We start from the raw sequence: 24,845 nt of genomic DNA, 5'->3' as shown, positions 1-24,845 counted from the left end.
CTTCTACGAAAACTCGTCTTCAACAGCGAGGAAAAAAAATGGCCTCTCTCTTCTAATTAAGCGTATTGCGGCAGATGAGGACACAGAAGACACCACGAGCGCTAGTCCTTAAATAATAACAGATCCGTAGCAGCTCGCCAAATTGTCAACCTAACCACTGCTCTTGTTGTCCTTTATACAACGCCACACAAAACATACCTGAATGGTCCGAAGCCAAGGGAGAAGATGTCTCTGCAATAACAAAAAAATAACAGCATCATTATCACGTCAGCTACTGAATCTGCGGCGTCTATAATAGGCTGGCGCAGGCACAACTCTGGATGCAAATCTGTAATGATTTCTCACCCCATGATGTCCTGCACGTAGGACGGGTAACGGAACCTGATACCGTTGTGGCCGACGTCAGCACCTGCAGACACGTAATTACATATATATATATATATATATATATATATATATATATATATATATATATATATATATATATATATATATATATATATATATATATAATGAAACGATGCCTGCTTAGATAATTTCACTTGACATTTCATTATATCACTCATACGTCCATTCACTCCCACAATATTTGATTGATTCCTTCGTTAATTTATGTGATTATTCGTTCGTTTGCTCTTTCATCCACTTCCCCCCGCACTTCTTAGGATTCGGAGCAAAAAAAAAAGTTGATAAGCACAGCGTTCGACGGGAAGAGAAAAATGGGACCGTCACTAAATCTATTCGTTCAGTCTTCCGTAGTTCCATTCGGCCGTGCGTTTATTCATTTTATCATTAATTCATCCCACCATTCGTTAATCCTTTTCGATAATTCGCCTGGTTCACTCGTTCCGTTATTTGTTTCTTCACTGTTGTTCACCCCGCAGCCTGATCGATCTCACCTGCCCTGGAGGCTTCGAGAAGGAAAGCGTTGCCGTAATCCCAGAAACACATGCCTCGCTTGGTCATCTTGTTGATCGCAGTCACATGCCGCCGTAGGCTGTGCGGGAACAAAAGTGCGAGGAAACGATTGGTTCAGTTGCCATTGCTCTACTAAAGAGTTCGAGATATTACTACATAAAGAATTGACAGCGGCATAGCGCTTATCAAGCACCAAAGAAGTTCGTAGACATGCTATGAAGTTATCTACAGAGCACGAAAGAAAAGCATAACTTCTACTTTCCTGGGTCGTTTTTCTCGATGCAGAAATAGCAATAATTAATGAAGGGACAATGAGACATCCACCCAATCGTAGCAATTGCTACAAAGGAAACTCATACGGGTTTCTCGAAAGAAAAGCCTCGCAGTTGAAGAAAAATTCGTCCCGGAGCAGGACAAATTTTTCTTCAATTGCGAGGCTTTTCATTCGAGGAAACCGTACGGGTTTCCTTTGTAGCAATCGCTACGATTGGGTGGGTGTATCATTTTCCCTTAATTAATTACTTCTCTCCACGTTGCGGGTTTCCGCAGAACTATTACGTCAGTAGTAGCAGTACTACTTAAGCGAAGTTGTTAATTAGTAGTGCTGTTGTTCTCTCCTGCTGTATACCGCTATTGTCCTCGAGTCAAGTTGTGCTGACCGAACCTGCCCCACATGGGCCAGCGAAAAGTTTCCTCCGTGAACTTTGACGCCGATTAGCCCAGCTCCATAGCGTGTTAATGCTTCGTCGTGGTCCATGTGTTTAACCACCGTCGTCATTGTCCATCCTTTTCATTCTTGCCGCTCCATGTCCCCATTAGTGAGTAGAAGAGAAGGATTCTTATTCGAGAGCTATGGAGTCTCTCTACCGGCTTCCTTTCTCTTGCATATTTCCAGGTAAAAGAACATCGCACCGGACACAAGCCATCGTATATAAAACTCTCGTTTAACAACATCACGTCAAAATTACCTGCTTCAACTTCTATTGCGTCGTCGTTGTACCAAGGCTGAATAAGTGGAACGTCGCGCTTATATGTATCAACTGCGTATGACCCACTGCGGCACTACTTTGTGTGTGTGTGTGTGTCTATATATATATATATATATATATATATATATATATATATATATATATATATATATATATATATATATATATATATATATATATATATATATATATATATATCAATAGAGTCGTTCGTTGCCTGACCCCGACTGGCCCACCGTCGTTTCGCTCCTTGACAACCTATAACACTGGTATTACTCCGCCCCTTAAGCCAGTCACCCCGCGAAGTATCTAACACACCGACCTGTCGTCTCCTGTCAGCAATACGCACAAGCTATATGGAATTTGACACCGTGCAATTCATAAGAACCACACGTTGGAAGATAACCTAAGCACCTACAATGAACGTCACCGTTCTTCGGACTTGATTTCTTGAAAAGTGCCCAGAACTGCCACAGACTGATCACATTCAACATGTTAGTATTAAAGCGAAGCTTTCAATGTCTGACGTGAGTGCCTAAAACGCACTGCAGGAAAGCCAACTTACACATCTGCGTAGAACCCTGCAGTTCACATTCGCAGTTGTGCCGATAAGCGAACTAGCAATTTTGAGTAGGAGAAAAGAAAATGTCTGTATAAAGCCATACGTTGCGGGTATTTTGCGTAAATATTATTCGATCATTGTTTGTATTTGCCCAGTACCCTTAGGGAACTGAAGAGAAACTTAAGTGAAATGCCAGGGCAGCTATGGAGCTCTTGTAACATACCAAGAGTGTGCTTTGCATTACAGTTCTGGCTCCATTGGCGGTGAGCGCACTTCCAGTGATGCTGAGTCGAATGCCACAGTTGTCTCACGTGCAAACATGTGTGAAAATTTACTCTACGACCATGGCATTTCATCACCACGTATGTCAGGTGTGTCCTGATGTAGACGTTCTCGAAAACCGTGTTGTGGATACAATGTCAGCCTTACAGCCACGTAAGCTACTTCATGTGGCGTCTAGGGTGGCAAGTGCTCCCAACGCGTGACAGACTAGAGCGGTGGGGCATATAGCTCCCATCTTCGCAGTGTCCCAATGGCCCCCTTCAAGAATCCGACACGCATGTGCTGCTGCAATGCGTCGTTGCTATAGGGGTATTTTGCAGGGCCGTGCATGCTGGTTTCCGTGGCCTTGGAGTAAACCACTTTAGTACATCTGGTCGCTGCTCACGTGGACGCTTTGCGCGACCTTTAATTGGTGCGGTGGCCCTTCGCCTGTGGCGTAACCGGTGCGAGGCAATTGCCGCGGGTACATCGTCGCCGCGCTCTTGTTTTCACTTCTGGAGGGGCTCTAATTTGAGCTACTGCCGTTTCTGTCGGAGGAGTTGTTCTTTCTTGGGGAAGAGCAGTTCCTCCGACAGTGGTCATGCCGTTTCCTGTCCGTGGAGCGGATGGATTCCCATGTCTTAATTTTCGTCCAGCCTGGTTCTTGTAGCCAGGCCGTCAAAAGTATTCACTGAATACACATGTATGTAGGTGCCCGTGATTTCTGCGTGCTCTCGTGTGCATGATCATATGTGTATATACACATCTCATAGCATCGCTGCAAAACTATGTAAAGTCACATCATCATTGTACATGACCACTGTGGATACGGTATGTATTGAACATCATTTTGTGCAATGTGACAATTAGTTTGTGTAACTGTGCGTTTCCGCGGGTCTATGTGGTTATACGTTAGGGAGTGTGGGCTCGGACACTTCTTTAAAAACGTGCCATGTATACAATGCTTTGTACTTCGTACATGTTATTATTGTCCTCGTGGAATTGTGCCGTGATTGTGACTCTGTTCGTATTGTCTCTTGTTGAAATGAACTTTTTCTTAGCAAAATTTGCTAAACAGGGGACGTAATCACCTTCCGCAATATCACTTTCAGTGCGCGCTTATTGACTCTTTAGGCAAAACCGGGTGAACTGATTGGCTGGTTTAGCACTGCTTCACGCAAACGCGCTAGTATCGCCGTATGTGATCGTCTGAGAATACACGCCCATCAAGGGAAAACAAAACTTGTTGCCGAGCTAGTTGGTTCACGACTTAAAAACAAAGGTTACGGCGCTAAGCAGTCGAGGACGAAGTGAGACAATTGGAAGTTCGCACCCGTATATATGTCGTTTGTGTCTCACTTCGTCCTCGACTGCTCAGCACCGTAACATTTGTTTTTTAAGCCATTACGGGAAGCCGGATGCTTCTGCTTATATTGAAGCGAAGCTTCTTTTTATTTCTCACTGATTCGTCCGTGAGCGCCGAAAACGCACTGCAGGAAAGCCAACCTAAGCGTCTGCGTATAACACTAGAGTTTGCACTCGCAGTTGTACCGATAAGAACAGTGGGAACACTGTCGTGCTCGCGACCAATGGGAGAACGCCACGCTACCCGGACGAACTGTATGCACCTGTATTGTATTACGCGTGTCACGCAATGCATTCCCGGCCACCACCACGGGTAGGCTGCGGGTGCAGCGCACGGCAGAAGAAGAGGCTACCGTACACGAATGTAAGCGCGAGCGCGATCGTGCCCGTATAAGTCCGATCCCGGTGTATCGAGAATGGCATGCAAAAGCCATGCGTATCCGTAGACAATCCGATCCTAGCGTGCGCATCGATGAGACGGAAGCCAGACGTAGTCGCCGCGCTGATTCCTATTGGATTGGATTGGATTGGATTGGAGCAAACTTTATGTTCACGATCTGTCCCTTGATGCCGTATTGGCCTCGAGCTCCACCACTGGAAAAGCTGGCGCCACCGTCGGCGTGACGTGCTAGGAGGGATCACGTGGACATAGCGGCCGCGTCGGCTGCTTCGGGCGCGCCGAAGCGAGCTGAAAACGAGTTTAAATTCCCTCGTACGCTGCGGTCCTCATTCAGTGGCGAAATTTTCCCGCTTCGAGTGTCTCCTTTACAACGCTTGAAAGCGCTACAATAGGTAGTGGCTGCCTTTGAAGGCGCGCAACATGGTAGGCTACTGCTCGGTGCCGCAGGGCCAGACGCACGTAACTGAGGCCGGTGTCAGCCTTATTCACACGTAGCCGCAGGACAAGAAGCTGCGTGAAGCTTGGCTCGCGAAACATAAAACCGGCAAACAGTCATTGGCTACAACTCGGGTATGCAGCAAGCACAGACACGAGGAAGATTTCTGCTACGGCGCCCGGTCTGCGATGTTCTGAAAACGCGCACTGAGACGCTCGCCCGAGTCCGCTGCCCGACAAATGTCATGACGGTTTGGTCTATGAACTTGTCGATGCTATAGATACTGGCAAGTTCAGTGGAGTGGAAAGGCAGCGGCAAGAAGCACATTTAAAGAAAGCATGGCATATGGTCATGTTTGTGTTATGAATTAATGCACTGGATTACAATCAAGGAGCAGCGGGAAATTGCACGCTGACCGATAAACATACAGTGCGACGCAACTCGAGAAATAGAATTGAAAGGTCAAAGAATTTAGAAGCACAGAAAGATTGAATCGTCGCGATGGCACATCACAGTCCCCGTAGGCGTCGAAGTCTCTACATATTCACTGCAGTGAAATTATTTTTGAACAGCTCTGATAGCGCCCACGCATCAATGGTTGCTTGTATGCTGTCAAATGCTCATATTCTGCGGCCTAAAGCTCATGGCACGGTGCGAAAACGCGTGCGCGGAGAAAGCGAAACAGTGCGCGGACAAGCATGCAGACGCGCAGTCGGTCGCTGCGAATCTGCGCGATCGCTGCATTGAGGCTTCGTTCTATTACGCTCTATTTAGTTATACAAGCGCTATAAGAACATATTTCACATAGTTTGCTCTCAGTGTTTACCGACCTTTCACGCAAAAAGCCGGTTCGGGAGATTCCATCGTGGCGACCGCGCGCAGTGGCGTTCAGTGTACGTATCCGGTAAAAAGATAGCGTCTGTAAACGATTGTGTGCTTTCAGTTTGCCCAAGATTATTATTTAGTCAGTAAGAAACTTCTCTCGTTTCGAAAGTACTTACAGAAATGTGCGAGAGAGCTCGCACGTGGTGTTTTTAGTGAGCGCTGACAGCAAAACCTATGAGGAGCGCGCCACGTGATCCCTCATACTACGCCAGCGAGGCGCTTCCGATAGATGGCGACTCCGTAACTCCTCGCCGCCAATACTAACCGCGACTGTGAGTCAGGCGCCGGATGCACATGAACGGCAGTCGAGGCGCAACCAGTCGCTCCTACACGTTCAGCTTTAGTAGACCTTCGGGCATCGCAGAGTACACGTAACCGTTCGCGGTGGTGAAGGTAGGTTTCTTGGTTCAGTTTGCATTGGGGGAAAGCTTCGCGTTACAACCATCTCTGTTTAAGAAAGGGGCTTTGATTTCTTTTAGGTATCCGTTGTGATAGACCTCGCCGCTGTTAATTAATCATTTGTGCTGGGACCATTCGACGACGTGGTTGCGTACCAGAAACTGTTCTTTCGTCACGGTCAAATAAAATTATGAGGTATACTTTCGCAACGCGACAATCCATGGGGCTGTGAGGGAGTAGGACTGCGGATGAATTATGACCACCTGGGATTTTTTTTTTTTTTAGAGTGCACGTATATCTAAGTCACATGAGCGTCCTTGCTTTCCGCCGCCATTGGAATGCGGTCGGCGCGGCTGGGAATCGAACCTGGGACCTCACGCTCAGCCGATCAGCGCCATAGCCGCTAAGTAATGTAATCTCTGTGCAACAAAGCATCAATGAACTTCAATATTACGCTATCTTTTCTTTTTTTTACTTCTGCGTATTTATTTATTTATTTATTTATTTATTTATTTATTTATTTATTTATTTATTTATTTATTTATTGAAGTGACCAACACACGCACCTTTCTTGCACGAGCATCTTAAAGTTCCGGGGGTCTTCTCTCATCTTGGCGTTCGCCTCCTCGTAAGTCAGCTGCGAAGAAAGAAAGAAAGAAAGAAAGAAAGAAAGAAAGAAAGAAAGAAAGAAAGAAAGAAAGAAAGAAAGAAAGAAAGAAAGAAAGAAAGAAAGAAAGAAAGAACAAGTAAATGAGAAAGGCGGGGAAAAAAATGCGCATGTGGAAACTGCGGGGCGTCAGATCATAAGTCAAGCGAGGACAGCTGAAATGCGCGCGCCGCGCCATAATGGAGTTCTTGGGAATTTGGCGCGTATGTTGCCTCGACAGAGCGTCACCGTTATTGTGGATTTTTTTTTTTTTTCGTCACAATTTATGTTTTGCTGGAAGTGCCGTTGTAAGGAACACACAACGCCAAAACACAAACCCCGTGACTAAGATTTCTGGCAAAAGTTCTGCGTTCCTCCGCGTGAAGAAACTAGCTGAACCAATGCTAAGGAAACAAGACCTACCTAGTGTTTTAACTAAATTTGAAGTTTTTCGTAAACACAGTGCAGTGTTAAATAAACAGTTTTTTTCTTTTGCCAACACTTATCTGGCGCCGGCGGACATCATGAAGGATGCACTTATTGACCATATGCTATTTGTGGGGCGGTTATATGTTTAAATGAGTTAATAACTGCGATAGCATCTCTTTTTCCAGAAAGCCTTTCTTACGTCGTGCAATGCATAACAACATGTATAGCCTGGAATACCAACCCATTTCGTCGCAGATTTCGGGGACGAGAACGCACGTATCAAAACTGGTCCGATCGCTGAGTAAGTTATGACATGTGTATGTCTTGAGCAATAACTGTGCTCACTTCTACAGTTGTAACTTAGGCGGTCTAGGATCTTCATATAAAATTGAAGTGTGGAAAAAAGCTGATTGGTTAAAGAACGCGTCTCTGAATATTAGCACAGTGCCTGATGTTCGTCGGGGCGAATAGCATGTCGCTGAAAAAAACAACATATTTGTTTGTGACATCCTTGTTTTTAGTGATTAAATAAGTTTTCGCTGAAACAACTAGCCCACCGTATTCTATAGCGTCGAGCCAAATAAAGTGGCCGGGCAAGTTTATGTATTTTTTTTTTCACGACACGCGCGCGTTATGTGATATACGCTATAGAAAAAGTAAGCTCAGAAATAATATTAAGCGCACGAATAGTGACGACAGCTCGTATAGCAGGGCATCCTAAGTTAGCAACGCGTCGTACCATCATTTCTGCGCACCACGACAGTTATCTGCTCGAGAGCAAGCTCGAAAATTTTTGGGTGGCCAGAATGTCGGTGCTGGATGATCACGTGGTCACTTATTCTTTTTTTTATTATTGTCATTATTTGAAGTTTCGTGGCACCGCGATACCACTTACACGAGCAGACAAATTTTCAAAGATCGAATAAGCAGCATTCAAGGGAAGGAAGTCTTAAGGCACGTTGCTGGTTGTATGAGCGTGTGCTAGAGTCGTTGACAACCTCACAATACAAAACAAGCTCCGCCCACGGGGCCTCAGTACGCCTAGTTTCTGTTTGCCTCCGCGTTCGAAAACATAGTTCCCGAGATGGGCCGATATATCCAACAAAGCAATGTATTTTACACAGCTACGTAACTGTGTGTTTCAAAGAAACGAAGTCGCAGCACATTTGTCTGTAAATGCACATTACTTACTGTAAAAAAAAACTCCTGGGCTGTTTATAGAGTTACGAAATGGCAGAAAATTGGAGCGACTGATAGCATTATAAGGAATCGCAAGTTCTATGTAATTTGTTTAAATAGTGCAACCATTCATGCTTGTCTTCAGCGTGATACCATAGAGATATGCCTCGGTTACATCTCAGCTTATAGAATGATAATCATATAAAAACCACAAACTTAAAGATTGGCCATCAGGGTTTTCTCCTTTGGCTGAAGTTACTGAAGAGAGAGAGACGGAAATAGAGAAAAAAAACATGCGCTCGAAATTTCCTGGCACGTCTCCGTCAAGGGCGCTTTTCGTGGTCCGCGTTGAAGAGTTTGAATTCTAAGCCAAACGATGTTGCGAATCGTACGTGCGCCTTCTCTCGCCAGAGGGCGTAGGCCTCGCGCTCGGCTCGAATTCTGCAGCTTTGGCTCTCGCCAAACGGATTTTACTTGCGCGACGTTTGTTAAGGGCGCACGTAACCCAAACATAACAGTTCTTCTTTTTTTCTCTCGCGGTCGTTCCACAGTTCGAAGACACAGCGTGCGAGCTTCCTTCCGCTCACGCGGGCGCGTGGCATAAATCATTCCACCGAGCACTTCATCATCGTGCCAACGACGATTTACGTCTCGTTCGCTCGTCTAGCTAACGCTCTCTTCGAAAGCTCGCGCTTTTTTTTTCTTTTTTTTGCCATTTTTTTTCTTGCTTCTTCGGCTTCTTGCTTCGCGGTCCTCTTCGTTTCCTCCGCGGTTTTGCTATTTTCGTTCCGTTCGCCGTTCAATCTATCTCTCTCTTCCTCTCTTTTCATCTACCCTCGCCCGCCGCCCATTGTTGCGCGCGCACCGCGACGTGATCGGCCATCTGTGCGCCGCGCGTACACGCGTCTTCCTGCATTCCTGGCGGGCAAAAATATTGTTCTTTTCCTTCCCCCATTGTCAGCGCCGGCGCGTCTGTCCCGAAGAAGGCACGTATGGCGTCGGCAGGAGCCACGCTTGTGCGCTGAAGCCAGCAGTCTGGTGGCGCCGTCTGCCGTCGAAGCCCTGTCCTGTATCGCGCCCGTCTGCGCACAAGCCTAAGATGCCCGTCTTTTGGCGCGTGCATGCAGACGACGATGTGAAACACTCAGTAATGTGGAAAGTAGGGCGAGTTGGTGATTAATTATCGCACCTTGGTGGTGAAGCAGAGCACCGGCAAGGACAAGGCGAAGTGTCGTGTAGTCTTGTGTGTCTTCGCCTTGTTCTTGTCAGTGCGCTGCTTCACCACCAAGGTATGATGACGTTAAACATGTATGTGAATCGAAGCTTTGAGCTCCGTACACTTTCAGCTTCAAAATTAGCGTGAAGACATAATTGTAGGCATGGTGGCTTTCCTCTTTCCATTCCCCCGTTCCCTTCCAACAGTGTAGGGTAGCAAGCCGGACGCACCTCTGGTTGACCTCCCTGCCTTTCCTCTCTTTGCTATATCTCTACATCTGGTGGTATTGTCCTCTCCACTTCTGATTGCACTGTCTTGCAACGTGCATGTACAGGCCTTTATCACTGACCTGTACGGGGTAGTAACCACCGTTGAAAGGGTTGTGACAGGACGTCTGGTCTGAGCCCAGGTCTGCCAGGAGTTCGCCCGTAGTCTCCGCCTCCGTCGCCAAGCGTTCCCTGGCGGGAAGGAGATTGAATAGTTCATTAACGCGCCCCTTACCAGACAGGCCTTCGCGTCTCAAAATGTAAGTTTGTCACACTAACCAACCCAAGGAGACGTTAGAGGCGCATGCAAGCGAAATATAGCGGACCGAGTAGTCGCCTGTTCAGAAGCAACAGTATGAGATCTCAGCAAGAGCCCTCTGAAGTACTTTTCTATTTTGTTATATGTTTCGGAAATCGCAACATTGCTATCGGCAACCAGCTGCCATTACTGACTTCATAGTGCACAGTTTCATTACAAGCGGCGGCATCTTTTTAAGAACACTTCCTGCATTATTTAAAAATACAAAGAAGAAAGCTTAGTGTAATGACGGACACGCGACCAAGCAACAGACATTATGTCCGAGTGAGGGATTTAAAGTACGGATTTCTGTTACACGCTCAAGCAGATAAGGCAGACTAAGAAGTACGCGCAAGTGAGCCAGATGACTAGACGTGAGAAACATTTGTTAAAACAAGATGAATATGATAAAATAAACCAGCCCAGACTTTATGTTTATGTTGCCGAGTAGCTGCAAGACACTGTTTGATATGGGAGCAGCTGCTAAAAATGTTAACTTAGGCGAAAGCCCCAAGACTTGATTGAGTGACTTACCAAAGGGTAACGATGTTACCCAAGTATCCGATGCTCACGGACTCCTTCGCGGCTTTGGCTTTCCTGGAAAAAACAGCGTACGTTTTCTCGAGCTCGCACGTATAGTAGCAAATTCTCTCCTCTCTGTACGGCAAGTTTTGCTGATTCGTTAACGCGGGTTTAACGTTTTAGAACGACACATATGATGCTTTGGCGGGCTCCGGATAAACTTTTACCACCTCGCTCGCCCAAAATCACACCTGTAAGGTTTCCCCAAAATTTCGTAAAGTTTACGAATTTTGGATCGTTTCACGATACTTTACGAGTTATGCGTCAAGTTTTATTAAAAAGATGCTGTTGACGAAAAAGTTTCGCTCGTCGTTGTCCTAGCTAGCCCTTTCCATTCGAGGTTATATATATATATATATATATATATATATATATATATATATATATATATATATATATATATATATATATATATATATATATATATATATATATATATATATATATATATATATATATATAGGTATAAAGGATACAATGGGGTGCTTGTCAGTGTCGGCTGTTCCAACTTTGCTGCAGCTTGTGTTCTGCGTCTAAATCTAAAGTACCGTTAATAAAGTGCGTACGTATCCCACAAAAGGCGTGACGCAAACATTAAATGCACATGTGGTGGTGTGCGTCGGAAAGTGATCAGTTGAGAGAGCAAGAGAATACAAGTATGTGCTTCAGAGAGAATCTGAGATAGCACGATGTTATAGTGTTATGGCCAATGTGTTGATTGTTGAAATAATATTCGAGCAAGACGAAGTTGGTTTCTTGAAGTGTGCGTGCGTGCGTGTGTGTTCTTATTCTCGTTTGCATTCATCTCTCAGTTGTCAAGACCTTGCTAAGCTCTGGTTTTGTTCCCGTTTACATACCTTATTCTTTTGATCAGTTCTTCGATATCCTCGATGACCTCGTCCACCCATCCTTGGTGATGACGTTTGTACGTCGCTTCTCGGGACATCTGAGGCGGACATCAATGAAAAAATATTTATTTACTTATTTAAGTGAGCAACAGTGTCAAAACGCTGGCTCCACCCAGAGACGCTCCTCCTTCAACCTCTTTTGATAACTTTGGGAAATGATGTATGTCAATTGTGGCCGTTAGGAATCACTCGTAAACACCAGTGGCAGCTGTTGCTTCGAGGACGCGAGCGAGACAGCTCCGTATTTTAGTCATGCAGCTCCTTTCTGGCTTGCATGTCTGGTCTCAACAATGCTAGCGTGTTGTGTGTTTGTTCTGTCCAGTTCATTATAGAAACCCGACAATCGTTCATTTTATTCCCAAATAATGACACCTATCCACCAGGAACAAGCGGATATCTATGAGGGAGGACAAATAGGCGCGTATCTAAAGAACACAAATTATTTTTTAAAGCGAATCGTACAGGGTAAAGATAAAAAACAAGATACTACACTTGCACGCAGATGCAACTAACATGTTCTTTTTTTTCTGTTCTTTTCTTTTTCAGAACTCCTGCAGGCAAATGACAGTTGCAAGACGAAAGATGGATTTCCAGGTATGGTGAACAACGTGTACCTCTGCGATGACTCCGATGCCGCTTGCGATCACTGCTGCCTTCGCCTGGGCGCCGCTCATGCCACCGAGACCAGAAGACACGAACACCTGAAAAGTTAGACAAGCAGGTTCGTGTGGTGCTTGAACTTGGCTTTTGGCATAGCTGGCTCCGCGTTCATTGAACTGGTTGTATTTAGTGCATAATGTTCCCCCTCCTTCATTTCGCTTCCCAGTGCCGTATCTGCTAGCGCCTAAAGTGGGTTGTTGTTGTTGTTGTTGCTGCCGTTGTTGTTGTTGTTGTTGTTGTCGTCGTCGTCGTCGTCATTGTTGTTGTTGTTGTTGTTGTTGTTGTTGTTGTTGTTGTTGTTGTTGTTGTTGTTGTTGTTGTTGTTGTTGTTGTTGTTGTTGTTGTTCATTCTAAATTCTCGCGCTTCTGTCATCGTCCCTGTCTTCGGCCGGACACAGCTGCTGACAGCGTTATTCGCTAAAATGTTCCTACGTGTAGCCAAAGCATCACTGCTGAATATTTGCTTACCTTTCCTCCGAGATCTTCGAGCTTGAGGTACTTGCGTCCTGCGTTCATCACGGTGATCTGGAATAGTTACAACAGAATTCAAAGAGCGTCCTCTGGGAGGAGTGTTTGAATCGTCTTGATAAGACGATCTACAAATGTGCAATTCTGCACGGACAAGTAGTGTGTTGTGATTTGAACACTGTACCGTTGTTCCGTGCACGATACCCTGCGGCCCGATGTAGCAGTAGCTGCCAGCGGTCATCTGCCCGTACCTGGAAACGCAACGGATAGTCAGCGTCAAGACGTTCGTTCTGTAAATGAGCACTGTGCAACAGCAGTTCCTTAGTATACTGAAACTGTCTTACGCGTTATCCTGTAAGCGTACTGTTGATAGTAGATTGAGCGATAGCTGCGCATGCCTACGTGCTCACTGTCAGAGCTTGTATGGCAGTTGGAGCCCGGTATATATATTATTCCGCCACAGGGGCGGGTCCAAGATATAGTTTCAGGAATTCGGAGGGGGGGGGGGTAGGTTCGATCTTCCTTGCCCCCCCCCCCACCCTTCCATTGGACGCTCAGTCAGTCCTTGTTATACAAGTCGGTCACTTCCTCCGCGTTTTTCTTTTCTTTCTTCCTTTTTATCCTTTCTTTTGCGCAGCATTGTCTGTAGTTTCGGGGAGTGCGACAGCTAAAGTTACGAGACGGTTACCTTAAACGGCTGTCCTGTCGGAAATAAAGAATTGCTTTATTTATTGCTTGCTTTATTTAAACACCCAACACAATGAACGGACCAGTGAAAAAGTGTTTGCAGTCACTGACCAAGTCAAACGAAAAGAAAGACGTTTCGGAACACGTCGTCTTTCTTTTCGTTTGGCTTGGTCAGTGGCTGCAAACCTTTTTTTCACTTCACAATGCCTGACCAGACGAATTTTCGTCGAAACCTTGACAACGGACCAGTCTCTGGCTTTCTAGAGAACCACCCGCGACAGTGACTCCATACATCTCGAATCTTCGACTACATATAATGAGTGATCAATATTGGCTGCACAGCATCGTGTGTATAGTCATAAGCGTATCACTCATGCGCCTGCGTGGAACCTGCTGTCTACGTCCGTGGGTGGGGGGGTCAAGTTAAGACACAAAGGGAGAATTTTTTCCTACGAGTGCATACCATTCTACTCGGTTTTCCTTTTTCTTTTGAGAGAGAGAGAGAGAGTTGCACACCTTTCTGAATATGGAGCACGTTTACTCTCAGTGGGTGTACTTCATCGGGAGAGCCCGTTAACATTCAGAAAAGAGTCAAACGAAGGACAAGCCGTTACTCTTGAACGAAGTAGTTCCAACACTCGCTTTGTGCATAGAGTGACATATCTTCCAGGCCTCAGTTAGGGCAGGCTGACGACACCGTTTAGTTGTTCAAGAACCATCGCTCACATGGTGACTCCCATGGCGAACATGCGGTCGTAGTCCTCATGCGAAGAGTGGTTCGGGATGACCATGCCGTTGGTGATGACCACTCGGGGGCTGGGCCGGGTTGACGGGAACAGGCCGAGAGGGTGGCCCGAGTACATGACAAGCGTCTGCGACTCGTCCATCTTGGACAGGTAGTTCATCACCAGCCAGAACTGCAAACACGGCAATGCGACATGATATGTAAATGAATGACGAATACGTGGGTGAGCGATTGAACGTATAGCTGAACAGGCTATGCAGACTCGAAGTGCAGAAGAGGAAGCGATTTTTCGACTAGTTTGCATAGTTTGATCGCGGTGCATTAAGCGCCAAGCAAGAAAGCAAGAGGGGCAGATGCATTACGTGGGGCAGACGGGTGTAGGTGTATACATATTAGATTAAGGTAGCATGCTATTGATACAAACAAGAAAGCCAGAAGCCACTTTGGCTGATTATTCGGTGACATGTGGCTGCTTGTCATTGTTTAACAACGCAGGTATGTTCTTTCGGCGCAGTAGCGAGGTTAGGTGATAGGTTATAGAAGCATATCATATCCTCAAAGAATAAGGTGATTGTAACAGCTCTTTGGTTTTACTGTCCGCGATAGCGGTAGAGCTTTTGACAGGTACGTGAAAAGCTTTGCTATCTACACTTCTGTCAGCCTTTGTTTGAGTTTATGCGCATGAGTGATTTAGTTGACGGTTGTATGGAATAATTTACTTGTGTTGTTTTTAGCAAGCTATTTCAGTTGCGAGTAGAGCTGTTGTCTGTCCTCCTCGCTGTATACCTTTCTTTGACGCCTAAGACACCAGGATGAAGAAAAAAGAACATTGAAAATACAACATAGAGATCTGCTAAAAGGCTCACTTTGCTTCTTCTTTTGACGGACACGAAGAAAGTGTATCTATAGCGCTACTGCAGCTATGTATAAGATTTGTTGCTCTTGGAATCGCTCTGGGATATCTTAGTTCATCTGCGGCTCCAGCGAGGTCGGATAGCCTTGCACACAAACCTACCTGTGCCCAGTTGGAGAAGACTTGTCCGTTGCCGCCGTAGGTGATCAGTTCCTCCGGAAACTGAGCCACTTCGGGGTCTAGGTTGTTCATGATCATGAGCATCACGGCGGCGGCCTGCTTCGACTTTGCCGGGTACTCGTCGATTGGGTACGCCCTGCGACCGACGGTGAAAAAAAAAAAAGCCCGTGCGTCAGACGTACAGTTTTCGGTCCACCGTCGGCATATAGCTTATATTTCATATGTGTATTGAGTAGTCGTCACAGTACTTGATTGTGCAAAGGAAGGCGCAGTAATACGTTGTACACCACACATGAGCTCACACGTATTTGTTGCGTACGTATTGCACGCCCTCGTACATTATGAAAGGGAACGTCTGATGTTAGAATCGCGATTTCTACAAACACGCGAGTGAGAACGTCACTACATGCTATTCGTTATGCTATTCTGCTGTTGAACATTCCTGCTCGCTGAACTTTTCCACTTTACGAGAACGCACCAGGATAATTACCAGCCTTGAACGCACAATACCAGTGTTCCCTTTCAACATCGTACACCCTGATGCACCCTGTGATGCACCCTGTACACCCTGATGCAGAACATTTAGCAGCATGGAAGTCCGCTGCGTTTGATATTCAACGGCGAAGTGATCACACGGGGAAAGTACACGGTGCACATCTTAGTACTGGAGCGTACGTGTTTCTACTGAGAAATTTTAATTTTCTCCTGGCCTTTTTTTCCTGTCTTGCAGATCTCGTGATTTCAAAACGTCTGCATTCGTGGGTTTATCATTCTGTGTAGCTGTGTGTGTACGCCATCTTTCCTTCTCCCGTTTCTATAGTCTGCATACTGGTATCGTTAGTTGTGTTTAAATTTTTCTCTCCTCTTGTTTCCTGTCTCCTTTCCCTTACTTTGCATATGCGATCCCTAAGCTAATATTATCGAATGATCAGCCATTTCTTAGCCAGAAGTCCCATACTGTCACAGCTAACAGGCGACCGCAACGTCGGTCTTTACAGGCATTTCCTCCAGCAAAGTGTTGGCACGGATCGCCAGGCGGTGTTCCTTGTCATTTCGCCTGGCACCAATGTGACTACTCCAGGCCTGCGGTGGTCCTTGGTCGATTCCCGCATCCGTCTCACCGCTGGACAACGGTACGTGGGCAACATATTTTCTTAGAAGGATCGCTGCAACTAACCCGCGTACATCGCTTCTGCCTCGTGTTGAGTGGTGAGGTTTGTCGAGCTAGTTTTATAACCGCAGGCGCGAAATGGAGAATTCGAGGAAAGACGAGCAGTCGAACCACTAAGTTACACTGTGTGCTAGCAAAGATTGTGGTTTTCCAAAAGATAATGTCTTGTTCGCTGAGTTCTGCTCTTTTCGCCTCAATAAGGTATTCAGGTTGACTACTTCGCTTCGCCTTGTAATTTCGCGTTCCCTGTGATATGGCGGATGCTCCAGGCTGGGTGCTTCAATGCATATGACTAGATAAGAAAAAAGTGACTCGAAACGGAATTTTAAAATGTGATCAGCGAGACCTCTTGACACTGTTGTTCTGATTTAAGATTTCCTGTGTGCGTGAAAAGTGCTATGGTATGGCATGCTGCAAGCAAACCAATGAATTCACATTACTTGCATTAGATTCGCCACAGTACACTGTAGCCTAGTGGCGAAGTTAGCCTTGAAGCATGGCGGCGAAGTGGAGTGATGCGTCGTGCCACCGTGCTGCATGCGTTGACGAATGCGTTGCTTGCGCGTCGGAGCTTTCGCCTTCTTGAATGTATCGCACGAGTAATGACAACTCACTCGGTTTCGAGGCAAGTGCAACAAGAAATCAGCGTTGTTGTTCTGTTCCATTATGCAAGCTGACACCGAGATTCTTGACCGAAGCCTTTAGGTGACTTGAGTGATGGAGAGCGGGCGGAGGGTGGCGGGGACAAAACTTCATTGCGATCATGTGTACAAATGTGAGAGTCTCAGTCGAGGGCGTTGTTTGTTAGTGTTCGATTAACGCAACGAAAAGCTGTTGATTCTGAGTTGCGGCACCATGTGTCAGCCACGCGGTGTTGTGACGAAGGACAAAGTAGTTGCAGGGAGAGTTGAGTTATTCAGGGGATCTTATCTGATCTTCGCAACTCGTGCTGCATCGCCCTATTTTATGAGCATTGATTGGCACCTTCGCAGCGGAGGCGATGACAAACACGGTCATGGCAAATGTAGTACGCGGAAAGGCCTCTTTCTCCTGCTTCGATGGCGTTCAACAATAAGGAGCAGAGATCTAGAGACGACTGGGGCAGGCAAACTCCCGAAAATGACGAGGTGATGAACATCTTGATGCTTCAAGTAGATACACACACATGTGTATGTGCGTACCTGAGTCTCCGGAGAAATAATGTGCCACAATGAGTGAGTGAGTGAGTGAGTGAGTGAGTGAGTGAGTGAGTGAGTGAGTGAGTGAGTGAGTGAGTGAGTGAGCGAGCGAGTGAGTGAGTGAGTGAGTGAGTGAGTGAGTGAGTGAGTGAGTGAGTGAGTGAGTGAGTGAGTGAGTGAGTGAGTGAGTGAGTGAGTGAGTGAGTGAGTGAGTGAGTGAGTGAGTGAGTGAGTGAGTGAGTGAGTGAGTGAGTGAGTGAGTGAGTGAGTGAGCAGCCTGCCAGGCATATGATCATGCAGGTGTCTCCATTAGCCATTGAAAATATTTCTCCACTCTCACGAGTAATATTGTGGGAAGGATTACTAAATATTAGGGAGTTTTAGAGTTTTCGCACTCAAAATTGGGGTTCAAACCGCCGGGCTTACGAAAGAATGCAAAATAAGTACAAAATTTTGTTGATAACGGGCATGCATCGTATATTTGTCTTTTCTTGTTCTTTTTTCTCTTCTTTTTGTCATGACAACGATGTAGCGCACACTTTACTCTGTTATTTACTACTCGGATAAATATTGGATGACTCACTTCATGGCGATGCTGGGAACGAAGCGGTACATGTAGACGTGGCCGTAATCCGACAGCTCTCGCACGAACTCCGGCGCAAGCTGGGCGTGAAGCCTCGCAGGAAAATACCGCAGCGCATTCTTGATGGCGATCTGAAAAAAAAATTACCAAAGGCAAAATAAAACGCGTTTGTGAGCTAGGCCGCTGCTCTGTAAGGTTAATGGATCATGCAGTGCTTCCTGTCGCATTCCTAGGCTTAATCTCATATGGACAGAATTTTTTAATCATTTTTCATGCGTGAACATTGGAATGGCAGTTAAAATCCAACAGCAGTGAAATTCTAGTTTGCCTAAATTGGTTATAAATGAGAAGCGCGCACTACTGAAGCAATAACAGCAAAGTTGCAGGGTTCATAATTGTCTTATTTTCTTATCAATAGAATTTAAATAGCACCTAAGCGGACGACGCTTGTACTTGGTGATTATGTAACAGTCCTAGACAATGGCCTCCGATTTTCAGCTCGCGATGGACACCTGTAATCCCGGAGGTCCGCGCTGGAGAGCCGCTATCGATCTCATCGTTTCTTGATTATTATTATTATTATTATTATTATTATTATTATTATTATTATTATTATTATTATTATTATTATTATTATTATTGTTGTTGTTGTTGTTGTTGTTGTTGTTGTTGTTGTTGTTGTTGTTGTTGTTGTTGTTGTTGTTGTTGTTGTTGTTGTTGTCCGATTGATGTCGCAGAGCTGACGACTGTTATGCGAGCACCTGAATGGACCTGGATGGTAATTATGGAACTGTTAAGCCTCGTTTGAAAATTCCCCGTGCAGAGCGTTCTCTTCTTCAGTGAAAAAATGGCGACACTGCCACAAGTTATTTTTTGGGCATGCGCACGTGACGTCAGTGTCCGGTCATATCACGTTTAAGCGCCCCACTGCTATTTGGGAGCTCACAATTCGATGCGTCACGAAATCGCGATAGTCAGCTTGCAGGTGCTTGAGCCTTGCGTATTGTCCTACATAAAAGAAAAAAAAAACAATCGACATCATAATCGACCGAGACAGTCCCTCAGTAAATGCAACTATGCGGTGCAACCTCTGCCTCCTAGAGAAAAGAAGGACTCAAGTACACACAAATACTGCGAAATCGATGCCATCACTGTGACGTCACGACTGTCGCAATACGGGCGCGAATTCTAACAAAAAAAAAAAAACAATGGAGAAGCCCGTCCTTCATTTTCAATTAGCAATGCTTCTCCGCCAAGTGGATCTTAATGCAGTAATGTTACCAGCTTAGAAAAAACTTAGTGTGTCTTTTAGGCGTTCGCTGAACAAGTGCATTTTTAAGTTTCATTTTAAATTATCGTGTGTAAGCCTTTCTGAGGAAGAGGCAAAGAAGGCTTCGCTTAAATAAAAAAAAGAAAGGTGCCAATGCTTAATTTACTGACGGCCTAGGCGCGAACTCATGCGCATGCGATGTATAGAGTAAAAAAAAAAAGGCAGACAAACGCATCGCATGTGCGTGCAATTGCGCTCTTCGGGCTGTCATGAAGATGTACCAACTCTCGCAGCAACAATTCCTACTAACACTTAACTTGTTCTTGGTGTGAGGATACTGTTCCTTTTCCCATACGAAGCACGCTGTTCCGCCCCGTTGAAGGTTCAAATAAGGTGCACAAATGTGTCCCCTGTACCTCATGCATGTAGCCCTTATCGACTTGCAAATCCCGTTATGTGTGGAGAATGAAAGTTAACGCAACTCCTTTTTCTTTACTCCCTCTCCTTTTATGCCTCTCTTTCTAATTTAAAATCTAAAAAAAGAAATATAGCCCATTAAAATCGACACTAAGAGGTGGTATTTGCTTCCCGAGTTCTTGTATTGGTTCGAATCGAAAATTTCGCTATTTGGAAGCCCCTATAGTCATGTCTCTCAATGACAAATGAATGTCACCACGTCAAGTAACTCTGTAGAGTTTTCACTTCTTGCTCATTCACAGGTTCCCCGGCTGAACGGAATTGCAGATAACATCGCGTACATTGATGGAAACAAATATTATTGTTTTTTTTGTTTTTTTTTACGGTTTAGAGCATTATATTTAGTGCAGTTGATCGCGTGCTTCCTTTGATACATTTAGAAAAAGTAAAGTATTCGTTGTTCTGCTGAATATTTCAAGTCCGTATCTTTTGAAGACCAGTTATCTATTTGATCCGAGAAAATTTCGCGCTACTTACACCCGTAGGCGGGCGTCTCATAAATGGCAGACGAAAGTCACGAGGTCACGACTGACCTTCGTCTCCTCTGCGGCCAGAAGGAATAGTCCACTCACGTCATTTATCCATTCACTCTTACATGCTGGACGCAACTGTAACTATCATTGCGTGTTTTGAAGGAAACTTACCATACATAACTTCTTTAGCGCACTTCGACGTTAATATTTCGCTGCACTTGCTCACGTGCGCCATTTTTTTTTCTATTTCTTGGAGCACGAACCTATTCACCATTCAAGTGGATATTCCAAGGCTGCATTTGTCGAATGTATTCTATTTGATTTGAGAATCCATGTTCATTCGTGCCTGAAAGTTCTTGAAGGAGCGAGAAATATGAGCAACCTTTGAGCAACTTGACGGGTTCTCGCCGTCGTAACACGAGTAGCAGTTACAAACAGTAACATGAAGCTAATACATGCAGTGAACATAGTTTTGAATATGTATAAATATGGGGGAGTACAGTAATAGAATGCTTACTGCTGAATTTTTTGTGAACATTTCAACCCCCCTAGTCGCCCCGTCTCACGAGCTTACGACAAACGAACGTCACGAGGTCACGACCCACCTCTGTCTCCTCTGCGGTGAGCGGGACGTTCCTGTCCGGAGCATGGGCCAGTGCCGGGTTTCTCGCCCTGGGCGGAGGCAGCGGGTCCAGGGGCAATCCAGAGCAGATCTCCTTGAGCGTGCTCATCTTTTCTTCTCTTCTTTTTTCGATCTCAGCTGGTAACCAATTCAATTTCTAACGCTTGCAACGACGTCCAGGCGCCCGCCCCTTTCTTTTGTCTGCGGCCACGGCGCTGTTCGTTGGGGCAAGGGGAGACCAAGTTTGCGGGGGCTACGGAGGCCTTGCCTGCCCCTAATCTCTCGTTTTACCAGGCGACTCGGTGTCTCCCCGTGCCGTTATCTCCTCAAACTGCCTTCCCCAGCGCACGGCCGCCGCCGGCATGCCATATACCGATGGTGAAACAATTTCCGTCTAGACAAATGGTGGCCCACGTATACGATGCCAGCAGTTTTGTTCCTGCGAAGCTCGCTGAACCGCGTAGTCATCTAAGTGGGCCCTTACAGAAAACAAAGGCCGTTACGTGTGGAAGAACGTCGACGAGACAGTCCCTCTGCAGGCTGTTTAGGAGGAGGGCAGGCCCGTAAGAGAGCAAGGTTGAGACCATCTCGCGTTGAGTGCTGAACTGAGCGGTACCTCGTTCTGCTCCCTGCTGCGCGGATGGTCTCTCTGGCGTCGGATTTACTTATTTATTTGTTTATTTATTCCTCAAGCGCCCCTACTACGCGTACTATTCATAAGGGGTGGGTTTGTCTTGCGGAGAAAGACGTCTTCGACAGCGGCTTTGAAATGCGTTGCTCTAAAGGCGCTCACAAATTTCTCGCGGGCAGATTATTGCAGTTGTTTCCTCGCCGGGCAAAGAACGACCTAAGCTTTGCGAGTAAAACTCTTGCTTGGGCTAGTTGGTTCATGCTTGAAGTCGCAAAGGCAAGGCGCAGAAGACCAGACCAAGCGCCGGTCCTGTCGTATGCGTTCTTCTTCTCGAGTCCTGGTCTTCTGAGCCTTGCCTTTACTACTTCAAGCTGTGCAGACCTGCACTCTGGCGGTTGATATGGCGATTTTCTGGCGATGGATGCGCGAAGAGTGATGACGGACGAGCGAAATCGCACTTTCTGGCATATGACTGATAGAGTTTGTGGTATGCCAAAAATAAAAGCCTTGCATTTCTGACGTTCTGTATGTCTGAATCGTGGAAGTGTGGCTCGAGACATTAGCGCGGACACGCTGCTGCATAGAAGGAATAATCGCCGTAAACAAACGTGGCCGCAAGATTTCGAATATAGATGCGAGCGAAGTAGAATCGTTGCTATAGCCCGATGTAGCGATTTATGAAGACGCTCTGTCGACGTTCAATAGAGTTGTAGAGAACTTTCCTCTTCTCCGAAGCTGGCACTCAGTTATGGTTATATCTTTCCCTGCATGCGCTGCTTTGTTATCGCGTTTTCTTTTCTTTCTTTCTTTCTTTCTTCTTTTTTCGGGGGGGGGGGGGTGTCACGCCAGAATGCGCGATGTCAGATAACGCGCGAATAATTGAACGTGGAGTAGTTACATATCAGAAACACAGGCCCATCGCGTATCAGTTTGTAGGCGCGCTAATAGACGGTTGCGGCTCGTTCTACGGAATTTACCTCGTTGCCGTGTTGTGTCACTGTAGCTACCATACCACCGCGCGGCTAGAAACAAAAACTTCACTTGGCATTACATATCTATATGAGGACAAATACAAACTACAGTGATTTTGGGGCCCTCGAAAAGAAGTGGGGACCACATCGGAGCCACTAAGGCCCCGCTGTTGTGTCTTGTGCTACGTTTTCGGGCCTCAGACGACTTTTACGGCTTTTCGCGATGATTACGCGTGTGGGCGATTACTCGCCGCCTCCGTGCGTTCAAATAAATTATGAGTGCTTAACGACTCAAGAATATTTTCTTAATTACCTATCCTTCCCACCCTTACTGCAACACGATGTTCCCCCCCCCCTTTTTTTTTTCACAATTGTTCCCGGCTTGTTTTTATTTATTGCTGTTTCTTTATTGCTCTGTACATTTGTTCTAACATTGTCACAAGGATTAAAGCCCTCCCTTATGTAATGCCTCCGCGCCTTTAAGGCGAAAATAAATAAATAAATAAATGAATGAATGAATGAATGAATGAATGAATGAATGAATGAATGAATGAATGAATAAATAAATCTTAATAAGTAAAGGAAGAAGAACGTCTCAAGCCATAAGCTAGAATATTATACAAATCCAGGCACTACCCCCTCGTTTTCATTATAGATGGACGATCGCAGCGCCAGATTTCCCCCTCGTGATGGTAATACGAAACTGAGCCACCAATGGCGGGTCCCACTTTTTTTTTTGCTTCCTAATGTTTTTTAGCCAATTGAAGTAAACTGCGTCGAGGCTTTTCATGGCGCACAGAAACGTGACGAGAGGCTGCGACTGTGTCCAACGACTAAAGTAGCTCATTCAACCGCTTGCAACGCGCAGAATGAGGTTTTTCTTGCCCGCGTATAGCGACGCTCCACTGAGGCTACCGAAACGGTTGAATTCGCGCGTCTTTTATACGCTTTCTGTGCTTAGTTGGGAGCGCTCGCGAAATGCGTGAACCATTCAGCATAGAGCGCAGCATTCTGTGTATGCCCGTGGATACATGGGCTATTCTGGAGGCGACCGCCACTTCCCCTTCTCCTTTCTCCGCGTGCTCGCAAATCAGGGGCGGCCGCATTCCGCTCTCGCCTGAGTACTGCTTCAAGTCTCTAGCGAGGCGCTCCTTTTGAAAACACTTAAGGACGCGTTGAGAAAAGTGTCACGATCTCTATACACGTACTTCCGTTGTGTCGCGAAATTCGAGGCCCCCGACGCGCCAGAGGTCCTCCTGAATCACGCTTTTGAACGTCGCCGCACACGTTGAGTGTAGATTAAATTTGTGTGCGGCCGGTCGGAGCTTCTCTTTGACGTGAATGTCCTTCCACGGCTAAAGGATGCGGTAGGCTTCTTAGCCAAAGCGGCTACGTTAAAGAGTGTTTAGCCTATTTGCGCAACCGTTACCGTTTCCGAGATACCGGAACTCCGAAGACGGCATGTGTGGCAGCAGACAGCAGCGCCCGGAGAGAGTTTTCTGGCATTTTCTTGTTTTTGTCCTTCAATGATGAAACGTGACAATGATGTCACACTATGGGGATGTCGAAAAAGCTGAACGAAGCCGACAGCAAGCGGCAAAAAAAAATAAAGAAAAAGAGGGAGAGAGAGAGAGAGAGCGATAGATAGATAGATAGATAGATAGATAGATAGATAGATAGATAGATAGATAGATAGATAGATAGATAGATAGATAGATAGATAGATAGATAGATAGAGAGAGAGAGAGAGAGAGAGAGAGAGAGAGAGAGAGAGAGAGAGAGAGAGAGAGAGAGAGAGAGAGAGAGAGAGAGAGAGAGAGATGTTGAAGAAACGACGTACTTTGTCCACACATCAAGCCACGTTATAGCACGCTTCGACGTATGTGTTCTACCACTGATAATGCATGATATTGCGCAAGACAACGCGAGTGCCGCTGTGTGTATTAACAAAGCTAGTTATCGTTGTCACGGCTTCGTAATTGACCGAGTGTTTATCTTTCTTTGGTGTGGCATAGATAACTACAAGGGCGAGAGTAAGTGCTGTGGACTCTGAAGTATACTCTCGCTAACAAAGCGCACAGCACACTGTATTGTGCATATACAAAAGAGGACATTTTTATTGCTCCATTTTTTTACA

General features: G+C 45.8%; 1 protein-coding gene across 1 annotated transcript in view; it reads right to left on the bottom strand.

The window, feature by feature from the left end:
* Window positions 1-21,434, bottom strand: part of LOC135916239 (urocanate hydratase-like) — a 32,076-nt gene extending 10,642 nt beyond the window's left edge. The window contains exons 1-14 of the mRNA XM_065449550.1: window positions 21,090-21,434; window positions 18,265-18,395; window positions 15,315-15,468; window positions 14,281-14,471; window positions 13,052-13,118; window positions 12,868-12,924; window positions 12,354-12,440; window positions 11,689-11,777; window positions 10,784-10,846; window positions 10,035-10,143; window positions 6,782-6,852; window positions 900-997; window positions 346-409; window positions 199-231 (exon numbers count right to left, since the gene is read on the bottom strand). Of these exons, the coding sequence (XP_065305622.1) occupies window positions 199-231; window positions 346-409; window positions 900-997; window positions 6,782-6,852; window positions 10,035-10,143; window positions 10,784-10,846; window positions 11,689-11,777; window positions 12,354-12,440; window positions 12,868-12,924; window positions 13,052-13,118; window positions 14,281-14,471; window positions 15,315-15,468; window positions 18,265-18,395; window positions 21,090-21,215 (1,340 nt within the window). The 5' untranslated portion in view covers window positions 21,216-21,434. The remainder of the gene's footprint in view (window positions 1-198; window positions 232-345; window positions 410-899; window positions 998-6,781; window positions 6,853-10,034; window positions 10,144-10,783; window positions 10,847-11,688; window positions 11,778-12,353; window positions 12,441-12,867; window positions 12,925-13,051; window positions 13,119-14,280; window positions 14,472-15,314; window positions 15,469-18,264; window positions 18,396-21,089) is intronic.
* Window positions 21,435-24,845: the final 3,411 nt, after the last annotated feature.

This window comes from Dermacentor albipictus, chromosome 5 (genome assembly GCF_038994185.2).
Source record: "Dermacentor albipictus isolate Rhodes 1998 colony chromosome 5, USDA_Dalb.pri_finalv2, whole genome shotgun sequence".
NCBI lineage: Eukaryota > Metazoa > Arthropoda > Arachnida > Ixodida > Ixodidae > Dermacentor > Dermacentor albipictus.
This window is presented reverse-complemented; position numbering and strand designations above follow the sequence as displayed.